This window comes from Leptonychotes weddellii, chromosome 5, assembly GCF_054177405.1.
Source record: "Leptonychotes weddellii isolate Sample4059 chromosome 5, ASM5417740v2, whole genome shotgun sequence".
Lineage (NCBI taxonomy): Eukaryota > Metazoa > Chordata > Mammalia > Carnivora > Phocidae > Leptonychotes > Leptonychotes weddellii.
Genome location: NC_138373.1, coordinates 27,119,948 through 27,144,107, shown reverse-complemented (window position 1 = coordinate 27,144,107; position 24,160 = coordinate 27,119,948). Strand labels below are relative to the sequence as shown.

Genomic DNA, 24,160 nt, shown 5'->3' with positions numbered 1-24,160 from the left:
GCGCCTGGGTGGCTCAGTTGGTTAAGCGACTGCCTTCGGCTCGGGTCATGATCCTGGAGTCCCTGGATCGAGTCCCGCATCGGGCTCCCTGCTCGGCAGGGAGCCTGCTTCTGCCTCTGACCCTCCCCCCTCTCATGTGCTCTCTCTCTCTCATTCTCTCTGTCTCAAATAAATAAATAAAATCTTTAAAAAAAAAAAACAACTAAACTCACGCATTCTTGAGGTAGGCATGTACTCTCTCGTAGCACACCCTCCACACCTAGACACGGTACGTTCTCAAAATACTTGTCCACTCATGCCAGCCAGCTACCTTAAGACAAATGTCAGAGAGCGTCCTGGCTATTTCTAAGACAATTAAAAAAAATAAAGGCAATGGAAAGATACGTGCATTCTGTAAACACTTGTGGCATGTTAAACCAGGACATCTGCTTTCTACCACAACAGACTAAACACTTCTCTAGTTAAGCTCTCCATAACCAATTGTTAAGTGAGGCAAATGTGCCTTCGGCCTCAATTTGTTGTACATAATCTAAATACAACCTTGACCTATAATTTATATTTCAAACTATAACATTAAAAAAAAAGTGTGCAGGGGCGCCTGGGTGGCTCAGTCATTAGGCGTCTGCCTTCGGCTCAGGTCATGATCCCAGGGTCCTGGGATCGAGCCCCGCATCGGGCTCCCTGCTCGGCGGGAAGCCTGCTTCTCCCTCTCCCACTCCCCCTGCTTGTATTCCCTCTCTCGCTGTGTCTCTCTCTCTGTCAAATAAATAAATAAAATCTTAAAAAAAAAAAAAAAGTGTGCACACATTTCTCTTACTGAACAGCTACTATTAATAAGTAAAATACTGTCTGACTTCTGGGTATGAGAAAGAAAAGTGGAGGAAAAAACCAGATGCCCAAAGCAAGGTTTTAGTGCACATATTATGGGAAGTCGTCATTCCAAACTTGACTTTTTCTTCTAAAAATGGTTCATTAAACTTAAGTGAGAGCTTACCCACAAAAACGAAGTGAAAAATGATGAATTAGAATGAATCTCCGCTCTTGCAAAGTTCATATGCAAGAGGATTTTACCAGACCCCACTAGAGTCACAAGCTAGGGAAGAAATGTAGCCAAGGTAATCAGAGACTAGGTTTATTCTGAGAAGAAACTGCCTGTGATCATTTGTCAATATTAGGGATTCGACCAAAGAGGTTTACTTTGTTCCTTCAAATAGTTTTTACCCATTTATCATCTTCCTTTGCTTAAAAAAAGAAAAGAAAAAAAAGGGGCTAAAAGATCACTGTATCTTGTACTTGGAAAGGTTCTTCCAAAAAAGAAGTAATATTTTGAAAACCTCTGAATGAAAAAGTAATTTAAGATGAATCATTAGCACACAACATAAGCTAACCAGATAATAAAACATCCTTCCACCATCTTGAAATGTCCTCTTCAACTCAAGAACTTGAATGCTACCATCATGTCGATGAGTAAGTGATTGCAGATTGGCCTTTCACGTACAGTTTTCGCTTGAGATCTCTAGGGGGCTTTCATTTTTTTTTTCTTTTTTTAGATTTTATTTATTCATTTGAGACAGAGAGATAGAGAGAGAGAGAGCATGAGCAGGGAGGGGAAGCAGAGGGAGAAGCAGACTCCACACTGAGCAGGGAGTCCAACACGGGGCTCAATGCCAGGACCTAGAGATCACGACCAGAGCTAAAGGCAGACGCTTAACCATCTGAGCCCCTTGGCGCCCCAGGGCTTTCACTTTCTTTTTTTTTTTAAAGATTTTATTTATTTGACAGAGAGAGACACAGCAAGAGAGGGAACACAAGCAGGGGGAATGGGAGAGGGAGAAGCAGGCTCCCCGCCTAGCAGGGAGCCCGATGCGGGGCTCGATCCCAGGACTCTGGGATCCTGACCTGAGCCGAAGGCAGACGCTTAATGACTGAGCCACCCAGGTGCCCCGGGGCTTTCATTTTCTAAAAACATTTTTGAGTACCGGCTTCTTAAGCTTTTTTATGTTGGCAGTATGCTGCTTTCAAAATTTAAACTTACACTACGTTTTCTTAGTCACCTGAATCTGGGCAGCTCAGAGTCTTTCAAGTGGACAGACACATACTTATGTGACAGCCTGATTTCCTCTCTTAATGTCCCTAGTGAAAAACACGAATGCAGTAGTTCTCTATGCATACAACCCTAAGACAGTGTCTATCTTAAAATGGCCAGTGATATGACTGATGTATTACTAGTATACTATTCTAATCCTCCTTCCCTCAAAATATGGAAGCAATCTAATACCCAGTAACAGAAGGACAGTTACATATTTTTGGTTGATCTACTGGGGGAAAGATGACACAGCCATCAATCTGATCGCTCACTTGGCAAACAGTGACTGAACCCCTGCTATGTGCCAGATGCTGGAGGAAAAGCACTTCCTGAAGACACACGGGCCCCACCCTCAGAAATTGCACAGTCTGAGGAAGAAGACAGACATTAAACAAATCTCATAACTTCATACATAAATATAAACTATGTTAAGTGCTACAAATGAGAAGCAATAGGATACCCAACTGAGATCAGGGGAAACTGTAGAAGTGGTATTTGACTGGACCCTGAAGGATGAATTGGGGTCTGACAAGTGGAGACCTGGGCCTAGAGGCTGGGGAGAATGGACCCTAATGTGAGGAAGAAGGGGCAAGAGTGGGTACCAGCTGAGGGTCCACTGGTCTAGTCCAGGGGTGGGGGAATGGGCCTGGACCAGCACGGTAACAGAAGACAGACAAGTGAGCAGATGAAAGTGTATCAGAGAAGACAGACAAGTGAGCAGATGAAAGTGTATCCAACAGAAAACTGACAGGAGGTCATGACTGTTACAGAGAAGAACATGGAACAACATGAAAAGATGGACAGGACACAATGTTTCATTTAAAAAGTAGGGACCTCAAATAATGTATGATTCAGCTGAGTATAAACAAATAAAACAAAATTATACATATATATATATAGATGCATACTTATGCTATAATGTGACATGACTTTTATACTTGTAAAAATACTCCCCAAAGGAAATGTATTCCCAAGTTATGGTATATCCAACTGGTAATATAACCACTAAAATTCTGACCAAAACTTGTAACTATACACTCAGAAAGGTTATGGTATAAATTTTCAACTGCAAAATATATAATTGCAGACACAGTATGATCAAACCACAGTTTAAAAAGCTACACATCTTAGAGACTAGACTGTATTTGAAATAGCATAGTATTTTGTTTGCCAATAGAACACAAAACAGTGTATTTTATATAAATACAGAGAAAAGGAATCGGGAAATTTAAATATAGAATCATAAGGGTAACATATGTAAAAGAAGATCTCAATATACACACATTTTTTGCAAGTACCAATGTCTGGATAGCAATTATTTTTACCTTTCTTTAGTGAGTGCAGTGCTGAAGTGAAGAAGGTCAGATAACCAGGAGGCTGGGGCGAGCCACTGAACTCAAAGTAGCCGAGGACTCCAGGCTGCAGGAACAAGAGCAGAATGAGGTGACTGAGGGACCAGAGGCCACTGCGTCACAGGAATATTTTATATCTGGACATGCCATCATTATTTGGCAACTGCAATTTGTTGTGTTTCATTTTTTAAGAAGGCTAACCACATGAACAAAGTTGCGGAACAGTACTGAGCTTTCCCTCCATCTACACAACCAACAGGGTAAGGGATGGAGACGCAGAGCATTCACAGGGGCATTCAGAGCTGAAACTTCCTTCCCTCTCCCTAAGTGGATCTCTCCACCCTCTGCTTACAGTTCTTAGGCAGACGCTTAACGATCTGAGCCACCCAGGGGCCCTGCTTAGAGTTCTTCTAAGTCCCTGGCTAGAAACCTCACCATCAAGTTCGAGTAACTCATGCCTTTTGTTTAGTGCCTCTAGGCAAACTAAATCAATGATTTCTTTATAACCTTTCTCAGATTTCTTCCTCAATCGCTTCCTCTCATTTACTCTAAACATGCCTTCACACTTAGGGAAATCAGGTTAAATGAGACTGGCTCAGCTAGTGTTCAAGGTCATCCTTCCAGGGGCTCTTTGCCCCCATACCCAGACCCCCACATTATACAATGACAACCTTCCTCTCTGGTCAGGTCAGTCTGTGGAAGGCCCATCTCTTACCCTCTTGCTCCTCCACTCCCACAAGTTTCTTTCCACCTGCTCAATCCACTTATCTAAGCTTTAGCACAGAACACCCCTGCGTTCTGCCAAACCAATTAATTGTCCCCTACCAGACCAATCCTGCCTTCCACGTCAGGGTAACTGCTTCCTTCTCTTGAAGGCCCTGTGGCACAAATTCTGTCTGGTGGCATCCTGTGATAATCGTATCTGCCCTAAAAGCCAAACTGTGAGATCCCTGGGGAAAGAGTGCTGGGCCTGGAGTCTGACACTGAATGGTCTTGGGTGGACACTTCAATGGAAAGCCTCAGCCTCCTTCTCTGGCAAATGGGGACAATTCATCACAAGGTTACTGAGAAGAATGAGCTTGATAAAGCACTAGGCAAATGTAAAGACCCCTTTCTGGCCCTAAAGCACATGCTTAATAAGTAAATGGAGCTGATCTGATCACTGGGACAAAATCAGATCCCAAAGGTAAAGTAGAAATTTAATCTGTTGGTAAAATTTTACATCAGTACACTGTAAAAAAAGGAAATTTCTGATCCGTAGTGGAAAACACACCCTTTCAAATCTAAAACACTTGCTTATTTTAAGATTCAATTTTAAATAAATCAACTGGTTTTTAGAAACAGAGTCAGAATGTTTAATCCTAATATCTAAAAAAAAGAAAACAGCACATAAATTTATTTCTCAAACAACTGAGGAAATCAGAAAACAACATTTTTTCTGCTAAACTCCTTCAACATGTTTTTAACAAGCCGACCCAGAACTGACTTCAAGTAGAATTACAGTGTTTGGGTTCTTACGGTTTCAAACAAGGCTATGACAGTGTAATAAGCGCTTCTACCGAAAACAAAGAAAGACAACATCTTTAGAAATTCTAGTCACTTCGTTAATATTGGGCACAAAAGATAACAAAAATGGAAACTAACAGAAAGACAACAGACTCATTTAAGTTTCTTTAAATTCTGACCAATCTTCCAAACCAAAATCAAATGGAATAAATTCATCCTACATATTAATAACTGTTTCGTGGCTAAAAATTAAATGAGGTCAATTTCAGCCCTCTTCTCACTCATGCTGAGAGTGGACACATGGCCCACAAGCATGCATCTGTCTACACGCAGGGTGCAACTACACGTGTTCATGCATACATATGAACAGGTACACATAGTATTGAAGTAAGGAAAATGCAAATTCGCAGTCTTCAAGGAAAACCCAAACTCAACCTTTCAAAACAAGTAACAGGGTGGACACCTCTATAAGGGAAGACTTTCTTGTTGACAGCCTCACAGCTGCAGTTTTCCAAGGGCCTTCGTAGTTTGGAGGAAGGAGTCTCATCTTCAAAAGAACCAGCACTGCAATTTTCAAGCACTTTGACCAAAGCAATCCCATAAACAATACAAAGCAAACAATCCCATCTGCAAAATTATTTTCACTTCTCATTGCCAAAGAAATGAAGACCATAAGACTCAACAACTACAGGGGATGATACAAAGCTACAGAAATTGTAAAAAACTAGCCATTCAGAACACAAGGAACAGGCAAAGTCTATTTCAAGTGTTATTTTTCAAATATGCACAATACCATTAATGGTCTGTATTAAATTTTGAAAACCGGCATGTTTGAGAATGAACCTTAAAATATTTCAAACAAAAAAGTGCATATTCACACACAAGGACCTTTCTAGGTCCAGGCCCATAGCCTGCTCAGCAGCAAATAAACCCAGGGGCCACTGCCAGGCAGACGACTCTGTCCAGGCCCCGCCCCTGTGAGGCTCTTTCAGATGAGACAGCCGAGCACGTAGACCTGCCTGACGCTGGGCTGAAGTTGGGGAGCAAGCCCTGCCGATCCACAGGCTGTCCCTCCTCACTCGGATGCTTACCAACGTGTGAAGGTCTTCCACCCCCAGGGTCCTACTGGTCCATTCCTGGATGCTTAACTGGCCACCAGGTGAGCGGACACAGGAGCTCAAGTGCCCGTGCTCTTCCCTCACGCGTGTCACGGTCAGGTTTAATCAGGACCCACGACAGTAGGAAGACACCTCGGGCGCCTGGGTGGCTCAGTTGGTTAAGCGACTGCCTTCGGCTCAGGTCATGATCCTGGAGTCCCTGGATCGAGTCCCGCATCGGGCTCTCTGCTCGACAGGGAGCCTGCTTCTCCCTCTGACCCTCCCCCATCTCATGTGCTCTCTCTCTCTCTCATTCTCTCTGTCTCAAATAAATAAATAAAATCTTTAAAAAAAAAAAAAAAAGGAAGACACCTCTGTGACCTCCTCTCCTACCACTGTGCCCTCTGCTCTGGCTCCACCAGTCCTAGTCCTTCCTTAGGACCTCTGACTTCCTGTTCCCTCCTCCTGAAGCACTCCCTCCATCTTTCCTCAGGGCTGCCTCACACACAGGCTTCAGTGGAAGTTTCTGCTGCGACATCCTTTCCTCAGAGGAAAGGCTTCCCTGTCTTCTAAATCAGTTATACCATTCCTCCCTGCCCTTGCGTCTACCACATCACCCTCCTTCATTTTCCTTTGGGCACTTATCTGAAACGACCTTGTACATTAGTTTCCTAGAGCTGCCCTAACAAATTACCTCAAACTCAGTGGCCTCAAACAACACATTTATTCTCACAGTTCTAGAGGCTAGCAGTGCGAAATCAGGAGGGCAGCAGGACTGTGCTCTCTCTGGAGGCTCCGAGGAAGAATCCTTCCTTGCCTCTTCCCCAGTTTTTGGTGGCTCCAGACATTCCCTGGCTTGTGGCTGCATCACTCCCGTGTCTGCCTGTGGCTTCACATGGCCTTCTCGCCGGTGTCTCTGTGTCCTCTCCTCTTCTTATACAGACACCAGTTATTGGGTTTAGGACCTGCTCTAAGTCCAGGATGCTTTCATCTCGAGATCCTTAACTAACGACACCTGTAAAGACCCTATCTCCCAATAAGGCCAATGCTGAGGTTCTGGGCAGACAGGCATTTTGGGAGGACACTTCTCAACTCCCTGCACCTTGTCTGTGTTCCTGTTTGTTGTTTATCTCCAGAGGGTCTCTCTTGTTCATCACTACATATCCACTTCAGACAGTACCTGGCACCGGGCAGGCACAAAATAAACATTTGTGAATGAGTGGAAGAATGGAGACAAAAAGAGAAATACGACAAAGCGCCTCCTACAATTTAGCGAGACTAAAACATGATGAGTACCAGATTACAACTTGACCCAGTTTGCATGCTTTTAATTCCATTCCCTGGGGTACAGTATACTCAGCACCTGCTATCATGAGGAGGCTGGAAAGAGGCTATTTATAGGAGGCCAGCAAACCTCATCAGCATAAAGTATTTCTTTGCTAAGTGAACACCATTTGCAGTGAGGCATACATTTTGGCAGACGGTGCGCACACCCTCTAGTGGCCGTAAGAATAGTAACCTCAGTGTTTCTACTCCATGGCACTGGAAGTATTTCTTACTAATGTTAACTCACACCCGAGAAAATTCAAAACTGTTTCATTCATGGTGCTATCAACCTAGGAGTTGACAGAGGTGGTACCTATTTATTTGCTCAACTGCAGAGTAGACTTTTACTAACAAACAACAGGTAACAGCAGGTGCCAGGCATTCTACTAGGTTTTTCTCCAAAAGGCTCAGGTTTTCTATCACCAGGCAATTTTCCTAACACCCAACTTTCCCCTCCAAAAGATTCCCAAGATTGTTCCCCATCCCACTTAAATTTAAAACAATGTGGTTTGCCAAACCTGCTAAGAATAAATTAATGGATGTACGCTAAATCACTGATCGTAAGTGGATAAATTACAGAAAACTCATGAAAAGAATCAAAAACTATTTTGGCTGCAAATACAAGATAAGCATTCTAAATAATACTGTTGGCTTTTGGTAGGTAGGTTACAAGGCACAAATCAGATGATTCTGTCAAGTGCTTTCAAAAACAAAAAAGCATTATTGATGTAGAAGCTACTGATACCTGTCAAATGATACCTAAAAAAATACTAAAATTAGAAGAGCCATAGAACTCCTGAACTTGTAAGTGACATTACCATTACCAAACGCTATTCCCTGCCCACTCAACTTGACATTCACCAAAATAAAAATGCCCCTGGCATATGTTTGTCTATGTTGTCCACAAGTAATAAACGACACTTTCCTGTCTGTATCTTAAACAGGCAGGAAGAACCCTCAAGGAAGAGGGATTCTACAGATGGAGGGAATGAAGAAAGTAGAATTCTTTTTCTTTTTTAAGATTTTTTTTTTTTTTTGAGAGAGAGAGGGAATGAGAGACAGAGAGCATGACAGGGAGGAGGGTCGGGTGAGAAGCAGACTCCCGGCTGAGCAGGGAGCCCGATGCAGGACTCGATTCTGGAACTCCAGGATCATGACCTGGGCCGAAGGCAGTCTCGCTTAACTAACTGAGCCACCCAGGCGCCCGAAAATAGAATTTCTTAATATGGTTTGCAACAAGAGGACTTCAAGCTCTTCTTCTCCCTCTGCAGTATCCACTGGCAAGTTTACCTCAGTTTCTAGTGGCATTCATTATTTATAAGGCAGGTATGATTTCATTTATTTATTTACTTATTTACTTACTTATTTTTAAGGAATCTCTACACCCAACATGGGGCTCAAACTTACAACCCTCGAGATCAAGAGTGCATGCTCTCCCAACTGGGCCAACCAGGCGCTCCAAGGCAGGTATGATTTTAGTGCATATCTGAGAAGAAAAATCTAGACGTTACCCTGCCTCGATACTGTGACTATCCTACACAGAACACCCACTCAGTAACACGAAATAGTGAGACCCTGCTGCCTTAACAGCAGGTCAACACCCATGGCCCCATCCTCAATCACTATTTATTCTTAAACACCATTCCTAAAAATGAAGGGGAAAAAGTTACAAATTAAGAAGCCAACACCTTCAAAATTTTTCTATCCTGAAAGAGAAAGCCTGAAAAATGACATAAAATAGTTAAACACCCAAAGTTTTAACTTCTAGATCCACAGTGAAGTTTCAACTCTGAGACCTTAAACATTTCTTTGGATACAAGCAAGAATTTGGGGAGCCAGAAGCCCTACAGGCCAGTCTCCACTGAGGGTTAAATTACACCCCTTGTGCCCCCCACCTTCTGAATATGTTTAGAAGGACCTATCATTTCTATCTCACATGGCTATTGAGGAAGATCAGAAGCAAAAGCACGTGAAAACTGGAGGGCACTTTACCAGAGCATAGTTTACACATTCTTTATTGGCTAATAACGAGTAAAGTATTTTGGAACTTACAGAAACAAGTATTTATAATATTCACCCTGCAATGTCTTTCTGTGATGTTCAATAAATCAAAGGCAAAATTATTTTCCTAAAAACTGCATCCAGGCTCAGTGTCATATTCTACTCAGTGCATCCAGGCTCAGTGACATTGCTAATGTCAGGACTAAAACCTAGAAAACTAGAGTTAATGACGAGCAAACCAATTTGGGCAGGTTTGAGATATCAAGTTAAATACAATGTTTTCCACTGGTTAAAAACTTCTACTGTTTTCGGTAATTCAATATCAAATCAACTGAAAGAGGCTTTTGGAAGGATTCATCTGAGGGACTTACAAAAATTCAAACCAAGATAAAACTAGAGCATTTCTCTTTGTGACAGCAACATAAGCATATACATATATGGTCAGGATACACATAATAAAAGTTTATGTTAAAGGTTATTACTTCCAGAATATCATCACTTCCCAAGTAATAAACACTAATGGCACAATTTTATGACGGTCCAAACTGCTTACAAATATCTCGATTAAAGACAAATGAATTTACAATTAATCAGTATGGTTTTTTTTAATGAGGGGACAATTATCAAATGCACTCCTTCAAGATGTCACAAACACACCTAGAGACATAAGCAAAAAGCATTGCCATTCTAACAAACCTCAGAAGTGCCACAAAAACATTAAAGCATTATTTTAGCCCAATTCTGGTATACTTAAATTTAAATACACTTAATATTGAAATCCCTTTACAAAACACAAAAATTACGAGATAAGGCTCTTGATCAAAAGATGTACCTTTCATAGTAAGATTTCTTTAAATTAGCAAGACCCTTAACATATTAGGAAGCATATTTTGTGGAGAGGGGCAGTAACAATGAGTATAAGGCTGAACATCACGGACAGCTCTACTGATGACAAATACAACTCATCCTGTCTCTAGTCCCCCCAGATAACGCTCCAGGATTTTCCAGTCAAGGCACTGCTTGATTTCCATATTCTCTCTGCCACTGTGATATGAGATAAGCTTGCAACAATTAGATTGTGGCATTCTGCGTGCTACCTGAAAAAAAAAGATCTGTTTGTTCTAATACCTGTGAAGCATCCTAAGGCCTTATTTGGGAAAAACAGTAATTTACAAGAGACATTCTCAACTGAGGTGATTTTGTCCCCCTAGGGAACATCTGGCAATGCCTGGCTATTTTTGGTTGTCACAGCTAAGGGCGGAAGGAAGTGCTACAGGTATCCAGTAGGTGGAGGCCAAGACTGCTGCTAAACATTCTGCAAAGTGTGGGACAGCCCCCACCCTCACAGAACTACCTGACTCCAAGTGTCAATAATGCCGAGGTTGGGAAACCTTAATTCAGAGGAATGTCCAGAAGCATATTGTGCTCTATAGCGGGGCCTCCAAAAATGTCTTTACCTTTCCTCTTTATTCGACTCTCGAAGCCATGGCGGTGGTTTCATTTCTGGATCTAACATTTTGCCGTTACGTTATCTTACAAAGAGTGTGCACGAAACCGAGACCATCTAGGCAGTGTTGGTAGGTTTCACAAGATAGATGGTTTCACAAGTGCCATGCTGGGCTGGCCTCCTGAGTTCTTTCACCATTAATCAAATATTGTCTCTTGCCAACCAGGCAATTTCATCTCAGTGAGAAGCAGCCCAGTGAAAGATGATACTAACATGATAAAAGCTATCTACCACTTTGGGAGGAAGCATTCTAAAGGCTGACAGGCCATACAGGGTCCCATCTTGGCAGCACCTTCTTGGTCCTGTTTTAAAGGCAGTCTGAACATTGCTGTACATCATTCTAACTCAGCAGGCCGCCGAAATGAGTAATGTCGCCAGCACATCAGTGAGTCTGATGTGAACTCAGCGTCAAACTTGGAGCATCATCTCTGAAAGCACTGCTAACAAGTAGATTCAGAGAATGCAGAGGCTAAAGGTAAGGAACCAGCTTTGCTGCTCAGTCATAAAGGGGAACTCGCCTCTCTCCTGCAGGTCCAACCACAGAGACACTATAGAGGCCATAAACAAAACAAGATCAGAAAGAGCTCTGATACAGATGTTCAAAGGCATGTCTCAAAAAAACTTCCCCAACCAGTAACTGATGAACCTTCTTCTGCCTCCCTCTTTCAGCCTCTAAACTTCATCAAAGTCAAAATAGTCAGAAAGGATTATGTGAGCCAATTCCCTACCTTCAGAGACTAGAAATCTGTGTAAAACTCAGAAGTCAGAGACTTGCTAATGTCAGGACTAAAACCTAGACCTCTAGAGTCCTAGCTGAGTCCTACTCCTTATCACATGACCCCTGCTAAGAACTGGCTCTGAACTCTCTGGATACAGATCTCCAAAGGAGCTGAAAATAATAATGAAGTTGCCTCTCGGTACTCTTATTATAACGCTAAGTGATCTCAATGGTTTCCATACTTTTCTTTGAAAGGGTGAACACATAATATATACTATTTATTCATGTGCCATTGCTCGTCTGCCATTTTTCCCTTTATTTTTTAGGAGAAACTCAGTGAAAATGTAAAGAAAAAAACAGGATTTCAAGCAAAACTAGGCACAGTGTCCTACAGAAGTCCCTACAAAGCCTACCTGAAGGAAGACCTCTTCACCCCTGCAGGTCATTTTTTATCATCTTAATTATAAAACAAACAAAAGATTTCTTATATAAGTAGGAAGTTCCAGCAAACATTACACACATGTCGAGTTCTCTCAATAGTGCTAAATATCCAGGATTTTCCCATGACGCCATTTCTATGGATAAGTTTTCATTTATTGGGAATACATCCTGCAGGCACTTTCATGTCTTATTTAATCCCTGTTTATAGATGAAGGCATGGAGGCTTAAAGAGGTTAAGAAGTCCATAGGCCACACAGCTAACAAGTGACGGAGCTCAGTGTCTAAGTCCTGATTCTTCACCATTCTGCCGTACCGCCTCCGTGACCGTCATCTACTGCAAATCTACATTAAAACCCACCTATCACACAACTATTGCAACTAAGAGTTAAATGCCCGTTCCAGTCCCCTGATGCCTGGCAGGTGAGTGACCTGCCCCATGTCACAGAACCAGTTAGTGCTGCCAGTGGGACCAGGCCCAGGCACCCAGGGTGGCTCCCAGCTGCCAGCCTGCCTTGGCAGAACGAGAGACAAGCCTGTGAGGGGCACAGAGAGCCATCCCGTGCCTGCCCTCGCAGAACGAGAGACAAGCCTGTGAGGGGCATAGAAAGCCATCCCATAGCCACGTAAGAGTAAGGACACATTCACTCTAATGCACAGCTGAGAACTTACAAGCAGAATAACTAGATATTAACACTGCTGCTTAAAGAATCTACTCAGAGTTAACACATAAACAGTGTTCCTAACATGACCAAAAAGCTGTAACGACAGAAATTCATGTCCAATCTACATAAAATCTCCCCAGTGCAAAAGGTAAAATCCAACCCAGTCACAATTACTAAATCCTCAGTGAGGTCTGGATTCGTAGGGTTTATGTCTCAGGTACCTATGGTCCTGTATCTAAGTATCATTTTTACTTGCTGTACCCAAGTATGATTTACACTTGCTGCAATGACTTCTTCTGTGGAACTGTTCTTATAATTTATTGAGATTATTTTAAGCTTTATACTGGCCTCTCAATAATAAGAGGTCCTGAACACACACTGAAGATCCTATAAAAAACAATTTATCAGGGGATGAAGCTGGCAATGGGAAAGCAGCAGAGAAGCCATGTTAGGAAACTTTCTGTTAATAAGACCTTGAAAGAGTTATGCAAATTATAAAATAGAAGGGCACACATTCCCAGTTTTTTTTAAAGCTAAACTACAGCTGACAAGTAAAACCAAGTATTCCATAGTAACATGCCATACAGTGTCAAATAAAATTTTTAGAAATTTGCAGGTGCATATAAACCTGTAAGTTAATTCTTATCTGCTCTAAGCTCATCATAAGACAAATTGAAAGTCTGCTGGAAATTCCCAAACAAAAAATTCACAAGGTTTACAAGTGTTCCATTCTCTCAAAACTCACTCGGCCAAACCATCCCTACGATCGAGTATCTCAAAAATCATTTAATTGGGGCTTATCTATAATGTGATATTTTCATTGCTGCAAATCAAGAGGTATAAAAAACCCTTCTAATATAAACAATCCAACACAACCCAGTGAAACCTTGGGGATGGGAGGAGATATGAAAGACAGGTACCTCGTAGTCTGAGAGAAAATCTAGTAATTCTGATTGAGATGGGATGTAGAGAAGTGGTTTCATCACCCGGCGGATAAACTTCTCAATGTAAACAGCACTCATGGGGCCTTTGTATTCGATTGGTCCAAAACTAGTACCAAAAAAATAAAAATAAAAAAATAAAAATAATACACCATGCATTAAACCTGTAACGTATAACTGAAATCATCAACACCACAAGACGATCCTGACTGCTTCATAGGTAAGTAGCCTGTGTCCCGGGAGGTGAATGGAGGACCAACTGAAAGTAAGCATTTCATGTGCCGGGTGGCACAAGCAGCCACTACTTTTCTATGAGCTTAATTCAACTGCAAACTGAATTTCAAACAAAAAACATTCATTCTAGCCTCTGGGAGAAAAAGAAAAATTCCCATAATATTTCTTTAAAAAACAAAACCAAACAGAAAGGCAATCCTGGAAACTGACCAAATGCTAAAGGATTGCAGGATCTTAACTACATAATTCAACGTGGGGGGGGGGGTGCTTTCTTTTACACATCACCCTGAAATAAAAAACAAGCTGAGCAACTGGCCCTTGGCCTACTAAAACGTACTTATTAAATATTCCCATAGGCACTTACACAAAGGATCACTAAATAACCTGAAACCTATTGAACGCTTTACTATAACAAAAAAGGATAATGGGAAGGGACAAAGTTAGGGATCTGCAAAAATGATCTTATTTTCCCTTCCAGGTGTGCTTAGGGATGCACAGGAATTTGATTTAGCATTGCTAAGAAATAAGACCAACTTTCAGTTACCCTCCTAAGCTAATCAGAATCCTCACATGGCTTTCTTCAATCTTGCACAATGCAGACGCTGCTCAAATATAAATGAATGGTATGTGGCGGGATGGGGGAGTAAGGTGAAATATAATAACTCCATAACCATTCTTCTGTCTAAATAGAAATTGACATTAAGCTTGCTGTTAATAGCAAAATAAACAGAGCATAGTAAAGATTTACATAAATGCTGTGATCCCAATACCATATGCTTACATAAATGACAAACACACATATAATGGGATGAGATAAACACAATTCTTCAGGGTGCACTGAAAATATGATGCCAAACAAAAGAATGTTAGCATGAAAAAAGTAAAAATAGCGCTCTACATGCACAGCTGGGAGACAGAGTTAACAACTCTATCAATTCAAGACCTACATTAATTTAAAAATTACCACCACCAACAACCCCATCAGCCACTAACAATTTTTAATTTAAAGGAAGAAATCAAAAAATCATCTGATAACACATTTTGTTCAGCAAAACGGAGCCAACAAATCTGGAAACATCATCTACTCAGGCAAACAGCCTCCTGGAGGGTCGTTAGAAGGATCCCAGTGACTTGTAAAAGCTGAGAAGATCTCAGAATGCAGGTGCAAAACACATTTTACCAACATGCCACAGTCACGACCACGGGACGAGCTGATCCAGGGCTGCTGAGCCGTGAACAGAGTGTTAGAAGAAACTACTCCCTGCCTTAGAGCCTTTTATAAACTTTCTTAGTGAGTGGTATCAGTACAAGCAAAAAAAATGGAATCTACTTAAAAGCAAAACAGAAAGTCTATTAATCTCAGCAGCCACTAGTAGGTAAGCCATTACGAACACAGGAACAACAGAAACACACGGACAGCGATGGTCTGGCTGCCCAGGGATGAGGCTGAGGGGCCACGTTTGCAAGCACTATTAACCAAGAGAACCTCAGCACCACCGAATGGTCACAGGAGAGCTTAGCTGAAGACACATATTCATTCATGTGTGTTATGTATAGAACAGAGAACTTGCAGATTCTTAAACGGGATATGAAAAGGCTACCTTTCAGGTATCTCTGTGCCTTAGCACTTGCTTGTTTTTGGTACACTGGGAATGGGAGATATTCAAGTGAGTATTAAGAGGTCTGAACGAACTGAAACAAGTAAAACCTAACAGGCAAAGATGAGGGGCAAGCACTTCAAGGAGAGTATCAACCTCAAATTCCTCATAAAATGAGAAGGATGGACTAGATGTTTCTAAGGTTCCTTGCCTGTCCTTTCAATCTTTCCATAAATCTAAGAAAACAAACAGTATAAGACAATATACTGCACAGCCATATAACCCAAAAAGATATTTTGTACTTGATTCAAGGGAACTCTCCTGATTTTAGTATCCCATCAAATTAGGCCCACCTCTGGGCAGTTGACTTGGGTTACCTAGTGGCAAGGCCTATACTCCTCACTAGGCACCTGTGACCTATTTCCTATCTCCAAATATTGTCTACTTCCAAAAAGAGAACTGCAGGAACCTTCGCAGGGCAAGCTTATTTATCCCATTACAGAGCAGACAGCTTTAGCATCTTCAAATGCAACAGTTTATTCTCTGAGAAGTACTCTTGTATCTAGAAGAGACTTTGAAGGTGGAGATGGGGTAAGAAAGTGCATTTTTGCTCAAATATTACTTAACAGCTCTTGAGAAACAATACTACATGCCACACAACATTTTATTTTAGAAACATGAGGTGTGATGGAACGTGACAGATAATCTACAAATGATAGTTTGATGTTTCTTATAAATCCTCACTGATTAAAGCCTAGGAAGTTCAGAGGGAGGGAAAAAATAAAGCATAAAAAGTAAAGTTCCTACTAATCAAACGTTCTTTACCCATTTTACCTTCATTAACAAACTTCAAGCCAATTACACTGAACAAAGTCTAAAGTCTCATCTGTCTCCAAAATTCTTCAAGACCGATTTTAGACATTACTTAACACTCACAGCAACGTCTGGGCAGTATTCCAAAATCAAACACCAATATTTCTGCAGCATAATAAATAAACTGGCTCCTTAAGTGGGATAAAGACCAAAGGCAGCCTCTTGTTACTTCAGGCTAGATGAATGCATACGGAACAAAATTTACGAAAACTTTTCAGGACTTCAAAGCTCTTTGGGTTTCAGGATTATGGGCATAGGACCGGGGACTCATAGTAACTTTCTTCCCAGCTGAAAAGGTGCTAAGATTCCCTCCTGCTTATGTATGTTGCCAGGTGACAGGATAAGGACCTTTGTGTATTTTCAGACGATAAAGTACTTCAGGATGTCCGAAATGTACAACCGCACAATAGGGCCGCGAGCACTACCAAAAACAATGCCATACACTACATAATGGTATGAAAAAAATGTTCACACAAGCAAGAAAAAGCAGTTTAGGAAATACTATTACTACACAATCCCATTTTTTTATTTTGGAAAAAAAAAAAAGAGGGTGGATATGTATAGTCAGAGGACGATATAAATCAAAACACATAATGATTATGTATGGCTGATTAAATATCCAGATCCTCTTATTTTTGCTTATCTGTATTTTTTGCTTATCTGTACTTTCTCAATTTCCTACAGTGAATATCTAATACTTTTAAACAGAAAAAAAATTCACTTCGGAACGTAACTGGAATTAGAAAACTAATTCTTACCTCCGATGATACAGATATATCACAGGGAAATAAAAGAAATGCTTCTGTTTTCTGCATTTCCCCTGGTTCCACCAACAGTTAATTGCCACAAACAACACCTGCAGAGCCAAAAAAGGTTTCAAATGACTATGAATAACAACTGAAAAATTACCAAGATTTTAAAGATAAAAATCATAGAAATGGAACTATTCCTCTCCAAAACAGAAAGTGAGAAAAAAATTATCTCCGGTATTCAAAGAAGGTCATCATCTACCACCACAAAAAAAAAAGACAGACTTTCATCTATGGTGTCTAGCTAGGACTCTAGTATTTTACCAGTATTTTACAGTCTAGTCCAAGAGGGAAATGATTTGCTTTGAATTCTAAAGTGAATGAGCACCAGTGAGCTTTTTCTAAGCATGATTACACTAAAACTCAATGGAAGGATATCTTTTGACAGTCAAACTGAGCATGGGAGAAGGAAAAAAAATGTTAGCTGCAAATAAAACGTCACAAATATCAAAAGCCATTTTTAACAACTACATTAAAAACCAGTAAGAATAAGATAATTAAAGCTATGCTCTAAAATGTAGTATTAAGCAGCAAAAATACAAATTAAACACATATTTATAAGTAGATGCTAAGATATTTCAGGAGAAGTGTCACTGTGTCTCCAATCTACTTGGAAAAGTACCCCAAAGAAGATGGGTTCATAGATTAGAGCAGGGTTTCTCAACTTCAGCACTACTGCTATTTTGGCCTTCCACTGGTAGGAGGCTTTCTGTATGTGTGTCTTTGCTGAGGGGCAGTCCTACACACTGGTTGTAGGGTTTAGCAGTATTCTTGGCCTGTACCCACTACATGCCAGCAGCGTCCCCCCCTCAATAGTGATCCCCAAAAATAGCTCCAAATGCTGCCGAAAGTCCCCTGGGGGAGAAAATTTCCTCTAGGTGAGAACCACTGACTAGAGGAATAGTAAGAGAAATAAATACATGATCAAATAAGCAAAATAAAATGTCATTAACAACATTTAACTGGCAATCATATATACAATTCCTTTACCTTTGCTATGTGAAGAAATTTTCATAGTAATATTGAAAAAATATGAAGATTACAAATGAAAAGTCACTTTTAGAGGCCTTCCTTACACGTCGTAAATAGCAATATTGCTCAAAACTTCGTGGAAGCTCTTTAGAGCTCCTTTTAGAGTCCATTTATGAGAAAGGAAAACAACGATATCTTTACTTAAAGGCGACATCTCATTTTTTTATTCAAAAATAGGGCACAATCTACCACGTTTGCTAATTTTACTTAAAGCAATGTGGCTCAAACGATTTTTGCCTGTTTCCAAAAATAAACCCCCTCCTTTTCCCTAGTGAGAACACAGAATAATAAGCTCTCCATTTGGAAGGAGCTGGAAAAAACATTTGAAAAAAGCAGTGCCCGTTAGCTGTGGATGGCACTATAACCTTCACCACTTGTCATGTGATCCTTAGCCAACCACTCCACCATCCAAGTCTGAGGTCCTGCTTCCAAGCACAGGGACGCCAGGGCCAGTGTGCAGAGCTGTCATGAGAAACTGCACAGGGCCCAGTACACCAGAACGCCACTCCGAAACTCACTCAGAAGGACACCGCTGCTTCAGCTCACAATACGGTAACAAGGAACTGACACCTGCCCTAAACACAGATTTCCTCCTTGTTCCCCACATGTTCTCTTAATTCAGAAAACTTGGGCAATGCCTGGGGAATGAAGGGGCGACTTCTTTTATGCTAACCTATCGCTTGCCTCCCAGAGCTCCATTAGAGTTCCTGCTTCCTCCCTGGAAATGTCTGCCAGTTTGGTTATTATTACCTTTTTTTTTTTTTAAGTTAGCTCTACTGCCCAATGTGAGGCTTGAACTCACGAACCTAAGATCAAGAGTCACATGCTTTACCAACTGAGCCAGCCTGGCGCCCCTATTATTAGTCATTTTTAAAGGGGGAGGGGGATAAAGGGAGTACTGGGAACTGATCGATCCCATGGGTCCAAAGTCGGAACACAAAATCACAACCCCCTCAGAACCAGTGTCCCAGGCAATGAAGAGTTCTAATGAAGAACTAGATTTAAAAAGTACTTTGCACCACATTCAGGGATCTATAATGGTTCAAAAGGCTTTGCTAGGTTGGGCAGAAAGCCTCACCAGCATTTATAACATTGTTTCTAAGAAAAACCAACCCAGAGTTCCAAAGAAACTTCTGGAACTCAGCTGCCTGCATAAATTACCTCAGATGAGTGGTTCTCAGCAGCAGCCTTTTAGAAATCTGTGCGATCTCTTCTGCTTGTTGCAGTGACTGACTGGGAAGCTACAGGGCATGGGGTGGGCAGGCACTGTGGGAGACAGCCCACGATGCTCGAAACTGCGTTGCACAGGGAAGAGTTATCCCCAGCACCCCAGGGCAGTTTGAAATGTCCTGCCCAACAATGAGGCTGGAGAAAACCTGCCTGTTAGTAATCAAGCCCAGGACCTAATTCCATTTCATATGTGAATTCAAAGTATGGTTTTTGTATTCACCGAATTTCTTGGGAAGGCAACTCCTATGTAAACCCAAGGCAGAAATTACTTTGTTTGGTTCCAGCCTTTACCAAGAGCTGTTTACCGCTTAGGAAACTCGAATCAGTGAGAGCAGTGTCCCCATGATACCTGAGTCTCTAACACAACACACCTTTACCAGTCTGACCCCAAAAGTTCTCCATAAAGGGACCAGGACCTATTTTGCCCCAGCATTTACATTCTGAAACACACATGACCTGATTGTGTTACCTTTGTTTCCCCCACCTTTATAATTAGTAGATTGGCTCTTTTGCAATTTAATGTGTAGGGAAGTTTTATCATCTATGAATTCCTTTTCAGGACAGCAAAAGACACCTCATAAAATATTTGTTTTATAAAAGGCAACTGGGATCCACTGGGTTGAAAACCACTGCCATATAGATGAATCATTTGTGCAGCCCTTTGGTCTAGCACAAAGGTTAACCTTCATTAAGTATTTGTTGCATATAGTTCTGGTCCAAGTATTTTTATTTTTTTATTTTTACTTTTATTTATTTATTTATTTTTTTGGTCCAAGTATTTTTAAAATGTCAGTATGTTACATTGTAGTCATGACATATAAATCTGTCTTACAGCAGGGCACCTGGTTAGCTTAGTCTGACTCTTGGTTTCGGCTCAGGCCATGATCTCAGGCTGGTGAGATCCAGCCCTGCATCGGGGTCCATGCTGGGCATGGAACCTGCTTAAGATTCTCTCTGTCCCTCCCTACTTACCCCAACCCCATGCACATGCACGCATGCATTCTCTCTCTCAAATAAATAATGTGAATATTAAAAAAAAAAGAAAGAAAGAAAAAGAAAATAACTCATGGACAAGTATCCAATGGATATTCAACTAGGCTTTTCAGCATTGAAACCAAACAGCATGGCACCCTGAGATGAACACTGACCTGCATCACAAGGAAACACAGCTCAGTGTTACCCTCTCCTGCTCCCTCTCCTGCCTCTAACCAACTATGACCCTTACCATCAGAAATCCTTTTTCTTTATAGAAGGCATTACAATTTTTTAAAGTAAGACTCCTGGCCTTCACCCTGGCTCAGTCAGCAAGCTGGGTAAGGGGTCTCTCTGGGAACAACCAGCCCTGCACACAGGGCTGAGTCATCCATTTGCAGGCTGAGTGTTGGCATTACCTGGTCTGAAAGCTGACCCGCTGCTTGCTCAATCTCTGACCTGGCGGCAATGGACTGGCCACACCACGGAGCGTAGAAGAACAACAGCACCACCTCTGAGTCCCGGCGAACATGCTCTGCGTAGTCCAGCTGCCCCTGGAAGAGGTCAAGCACCGGAGACCTCGAGGAGAAAAAGCTGACAGGTGGCTTTGCTGGTATTATCACATCTTTTGCTCGACTACAAAAGAGCAAACACAAACATGATTGCTAAGTTTATCTTCTTCTAAAAACAGCTTTCTGTGGAGGGAGATTGAAGCTTAAGAGAAAAATCCCTTGAGTAAGAACATGGAGTTCCTAAAACATCACCCTGGAGTAAAAAATATGCTGTGCTAAGGCAATATTTAGCTGAGAGAATGCAAGACATGACCAATATGCTGAAAACGACTCTCTAATACTGTCTCCCCAGGTGTGGGGTGGGAAGGCAGCAGAGAGCAAAGGAGAAGGAGGTCTTAGAATAATCCCTATTCTTGCCTCCCACACCCAACACACTCCTCCCTCACCTCTCTGCAGCCTGGCTCGCCAAAGGAGCCACTGATCTCCAGGGCTTCAGAACAGCCAGCGAGCTTGCTCAGAACTAAGGAGAGGGAGCTCTCGTGGCTACCACTAATAAGATTTCTATGGGAAATTCTTACCATGGACTCAACTCTGAGAAAACATTATGTTTATGAGCTGGAGTTGACCTGTACTTATCCAGGGCATTCAGGCAAAAGTAACAAATAATAATGTAGTTTCTCCAGATACATATATTGGGAAGCCACTAAAATGGAGTGGGGAGGCCAGAAGGGGGAGCCAGCACCTCTCCCTGTCAATTACAGGAAAAAATGATCAATTAGACTCCAACAGGAGAATCCTCAACAGGAAAAGAATTACAAGCCCCAACAGGAAAAGATGTAACAACTCCTACAAAAAGACTGACTACTCCAGCAATCAGCCATTGAAAAACTGTTATCCCCCCAAACTCTTGCTTCTCTCCCATGGACTTTCACTCACAACAACCCCTCCCATCTTCCCCTTTCTCCATAAAATAATGTTGTTCTCCTTTGTCTGTGGGACTTGCCTATGATTTGCCATAGCTTGCATGTCCTGGATTGCAGTTCTCTGCTATTTCTGAATAAACCCATTTTTCTGGTAAAATAACTGTTTAATTTTTAAGGTTAACGATATCATGATCCAAAGGTTAATAAAGATGAATAACAAAGTATCAGCCTATTTTAACTGGAAAACAGTCTTCCTGAGTACCTGAAGTTCCCAAAAGGGAGAGATCAAGAGAAGACAGAAAAGAATGAACAAGTGGTCTGAAGTCACAGAGCTGCCACTATTTTTCCCATCAAGACAAAATATCTTGGCTGAGGCTGCATCCCACCAGGTGAAAGGAGCTTAATGAACACCTTGAGCTGTTCACACATCTGCACTAACATGGCATAAAACCAATACAGTGGTTTAGCCCAGAAACCAACAGAATTAAAAAAGAGACCCTAGAAAATATTCAATTAACCCAAAAGGCAGAAAACGACCAAGGAAGGAACAAAAACCAGAAGGTACAAATGGAAAACAAATAGCCAGAAGGTAGGATTATACCCAACAATATCAAATATTAAATATGTAATTAAATATTACATTAAATATAAAAGGACTAAACCACCCAATTAAGAGGAAGAGAATGCCAGACTAGATAATGAAGCAAGACCTACCAAATGCTGTCTAAAAGAGACCCATTTTAAACATAAAGACATAGGATGAAAGCATAGGATGGGAAAAGATAAATTATCTAAATAGTAAGCATAAAGAAGCTGGAGTAACTCATTAAGTGAAAGAATAAACTGGGGTATATTCTTACAATTAAATGTTACTCAACAATAAAAGAACTGATACATACCATAACTGGATGACTCTCAAAATAATTACACTGAAGAAGTCAGACACTAAAGAATACATATAACATGAATGCATTATATAAAATTCCAAAACTAATCTATAACAAAATAATCACACCAGTGACTATCTAGAGTGGGGAGTGGGGCAGGAACACTGACTGCAGAGTACGGGTACTGAGGAAACTTTCTGGGGAGAAGGAAACATTCTCTATCTTGACTGAAAGGATGGAGGTGGTTAAATTTATCAAAAGTAATTAATCTGGGGGCGCCTGGGTGGCTCAGTCGTTAAGCGTCTGCCTTCGGCTCAGGTCATGGTCCCAGGGTCCTGGGATCGAGCCCCTCATCGGGCTCCCTGCTCCGCGGGAGGCCTGCTTCTCCCTCTCCCACTCCCCCTGCTTGGGTTCCCTCTCTCGCTATGTCTCTGTCAAATAAATAAAATCTTAAAAAAAAAAAAAGTAGTCTGTACATGTAAAATGTGTAATTTTACTGAAAATAAAATATACCACCATGAAGCTGATGAGAAAAACATCTTGGCTGGTGTGTCTCCTCCTCTGACAACTCTACCCAAAGTAGGAGACCTCATTTTTTTCTCTCAGCTCCCTGTTGGTTGCCTTTTATACCCCTCACCACAATCAGTAACTTACTTCTTTTACTGATTACCTATTTACTCTACCACATCACTAACTCCCTGAAGGCAAGAACCCTATTTTTTTCACTGTTAGAGCCTCACTGTTTATGGTGCCTGGTCCTCTGAAGTTCGATAATTTGTGAAACGAACAAACCGACCCTCCTACTCATCTGAACATATGCAAAGGCAAATTAAATATAAACCCACAGAGATAGGGGCACCTGGGTGGCTCAGTTGGTTAAGCGACTGCCTTCGGCTCAGGTCATGATCCTGGAGTCCCTGGATCGAGTCCCGCATCGGGCTCCCTGCTCGGCGGGGAGTCTGCTTCTCCCTCTGACCCTCCCCCCTCTCATGTGCTCTCTCTCATTCTCTCTCTCTCAAATAAATAAATAAAATCTTTAAAAAAAAAAAAAACAACCCACAGAGATAGACATAATTAAGAACACTCAGAATAAAAGTGTCAGAGGCTCATTTGCTTTACTAGGCATGATCCTAAGGGCCATATCATTATGTTCTATGTTCACATATGTGTTCAAACTAACTTGATAATCTGGCTTCTCAGAATACAGCAAGGTAGCAGGAAGGAAGAACAAGAAGGAAAGTGTGCCGGCTCTGAGATGCCCAGCAGACAGACAGATATTTAGAACCAAAAAGGAAAACCTAAACACCCAAGACCCTACCTCCTCTAAGAGCCTTGGGTCATTTAGCATAAAGGAAAGAATCCCACGCCCTCCTCTGCATCTAGAAGGTGTTAGCTTCCTGAATTAAGACAGGTTTAAATCTATTACTTCCCTATTTGTAACCAAAAATTATTA

General features: G+C 41.4%; 1 protein-coding gene across 4 annotated transcripts in view; it reads right to left on the bottom strand.

Annotated features, from left to right (window-relative positions):
• The window catches only part of TXNDC11 (thioredoxin domain containing 11), a 60,638-nt gene that overhangs the window by 32,901 nt on the left and 3,577 nt on the right, over positions 1 to 24,160 (bottom strand). The window contains exons 2-5 of one of the 4 annotated variants that reach the window (XM_081820014.1): positions 20,805 to 21,021; positions 17,101 to 17,198; positions 13,617 to 13,746; positions 3,412 to 3,505 (exon numbers count right to left, since the gene is read on the bottom strand). In XM_081820014.1, coding sequence (XP_081676140.1) covers positions 3,412 to 3,505; positions 13,617 to 13,746; positions 17,101 to 17,198; positions 20,805 to 21,021 — 539 coding nt within the window. Of the gene's footprint in view, positions 1 to 3,411; positions 3,506 to 13,616; positions 13,747 to 17,100; positions 17,199 to 20,804; positions 21,022 to 24,160 lie in introns of those variants that run through there. The other 3 variants (XM_081820017.1, XM_081820015.1, XM_081820016.1) reach the window with 3 other exon arrangements.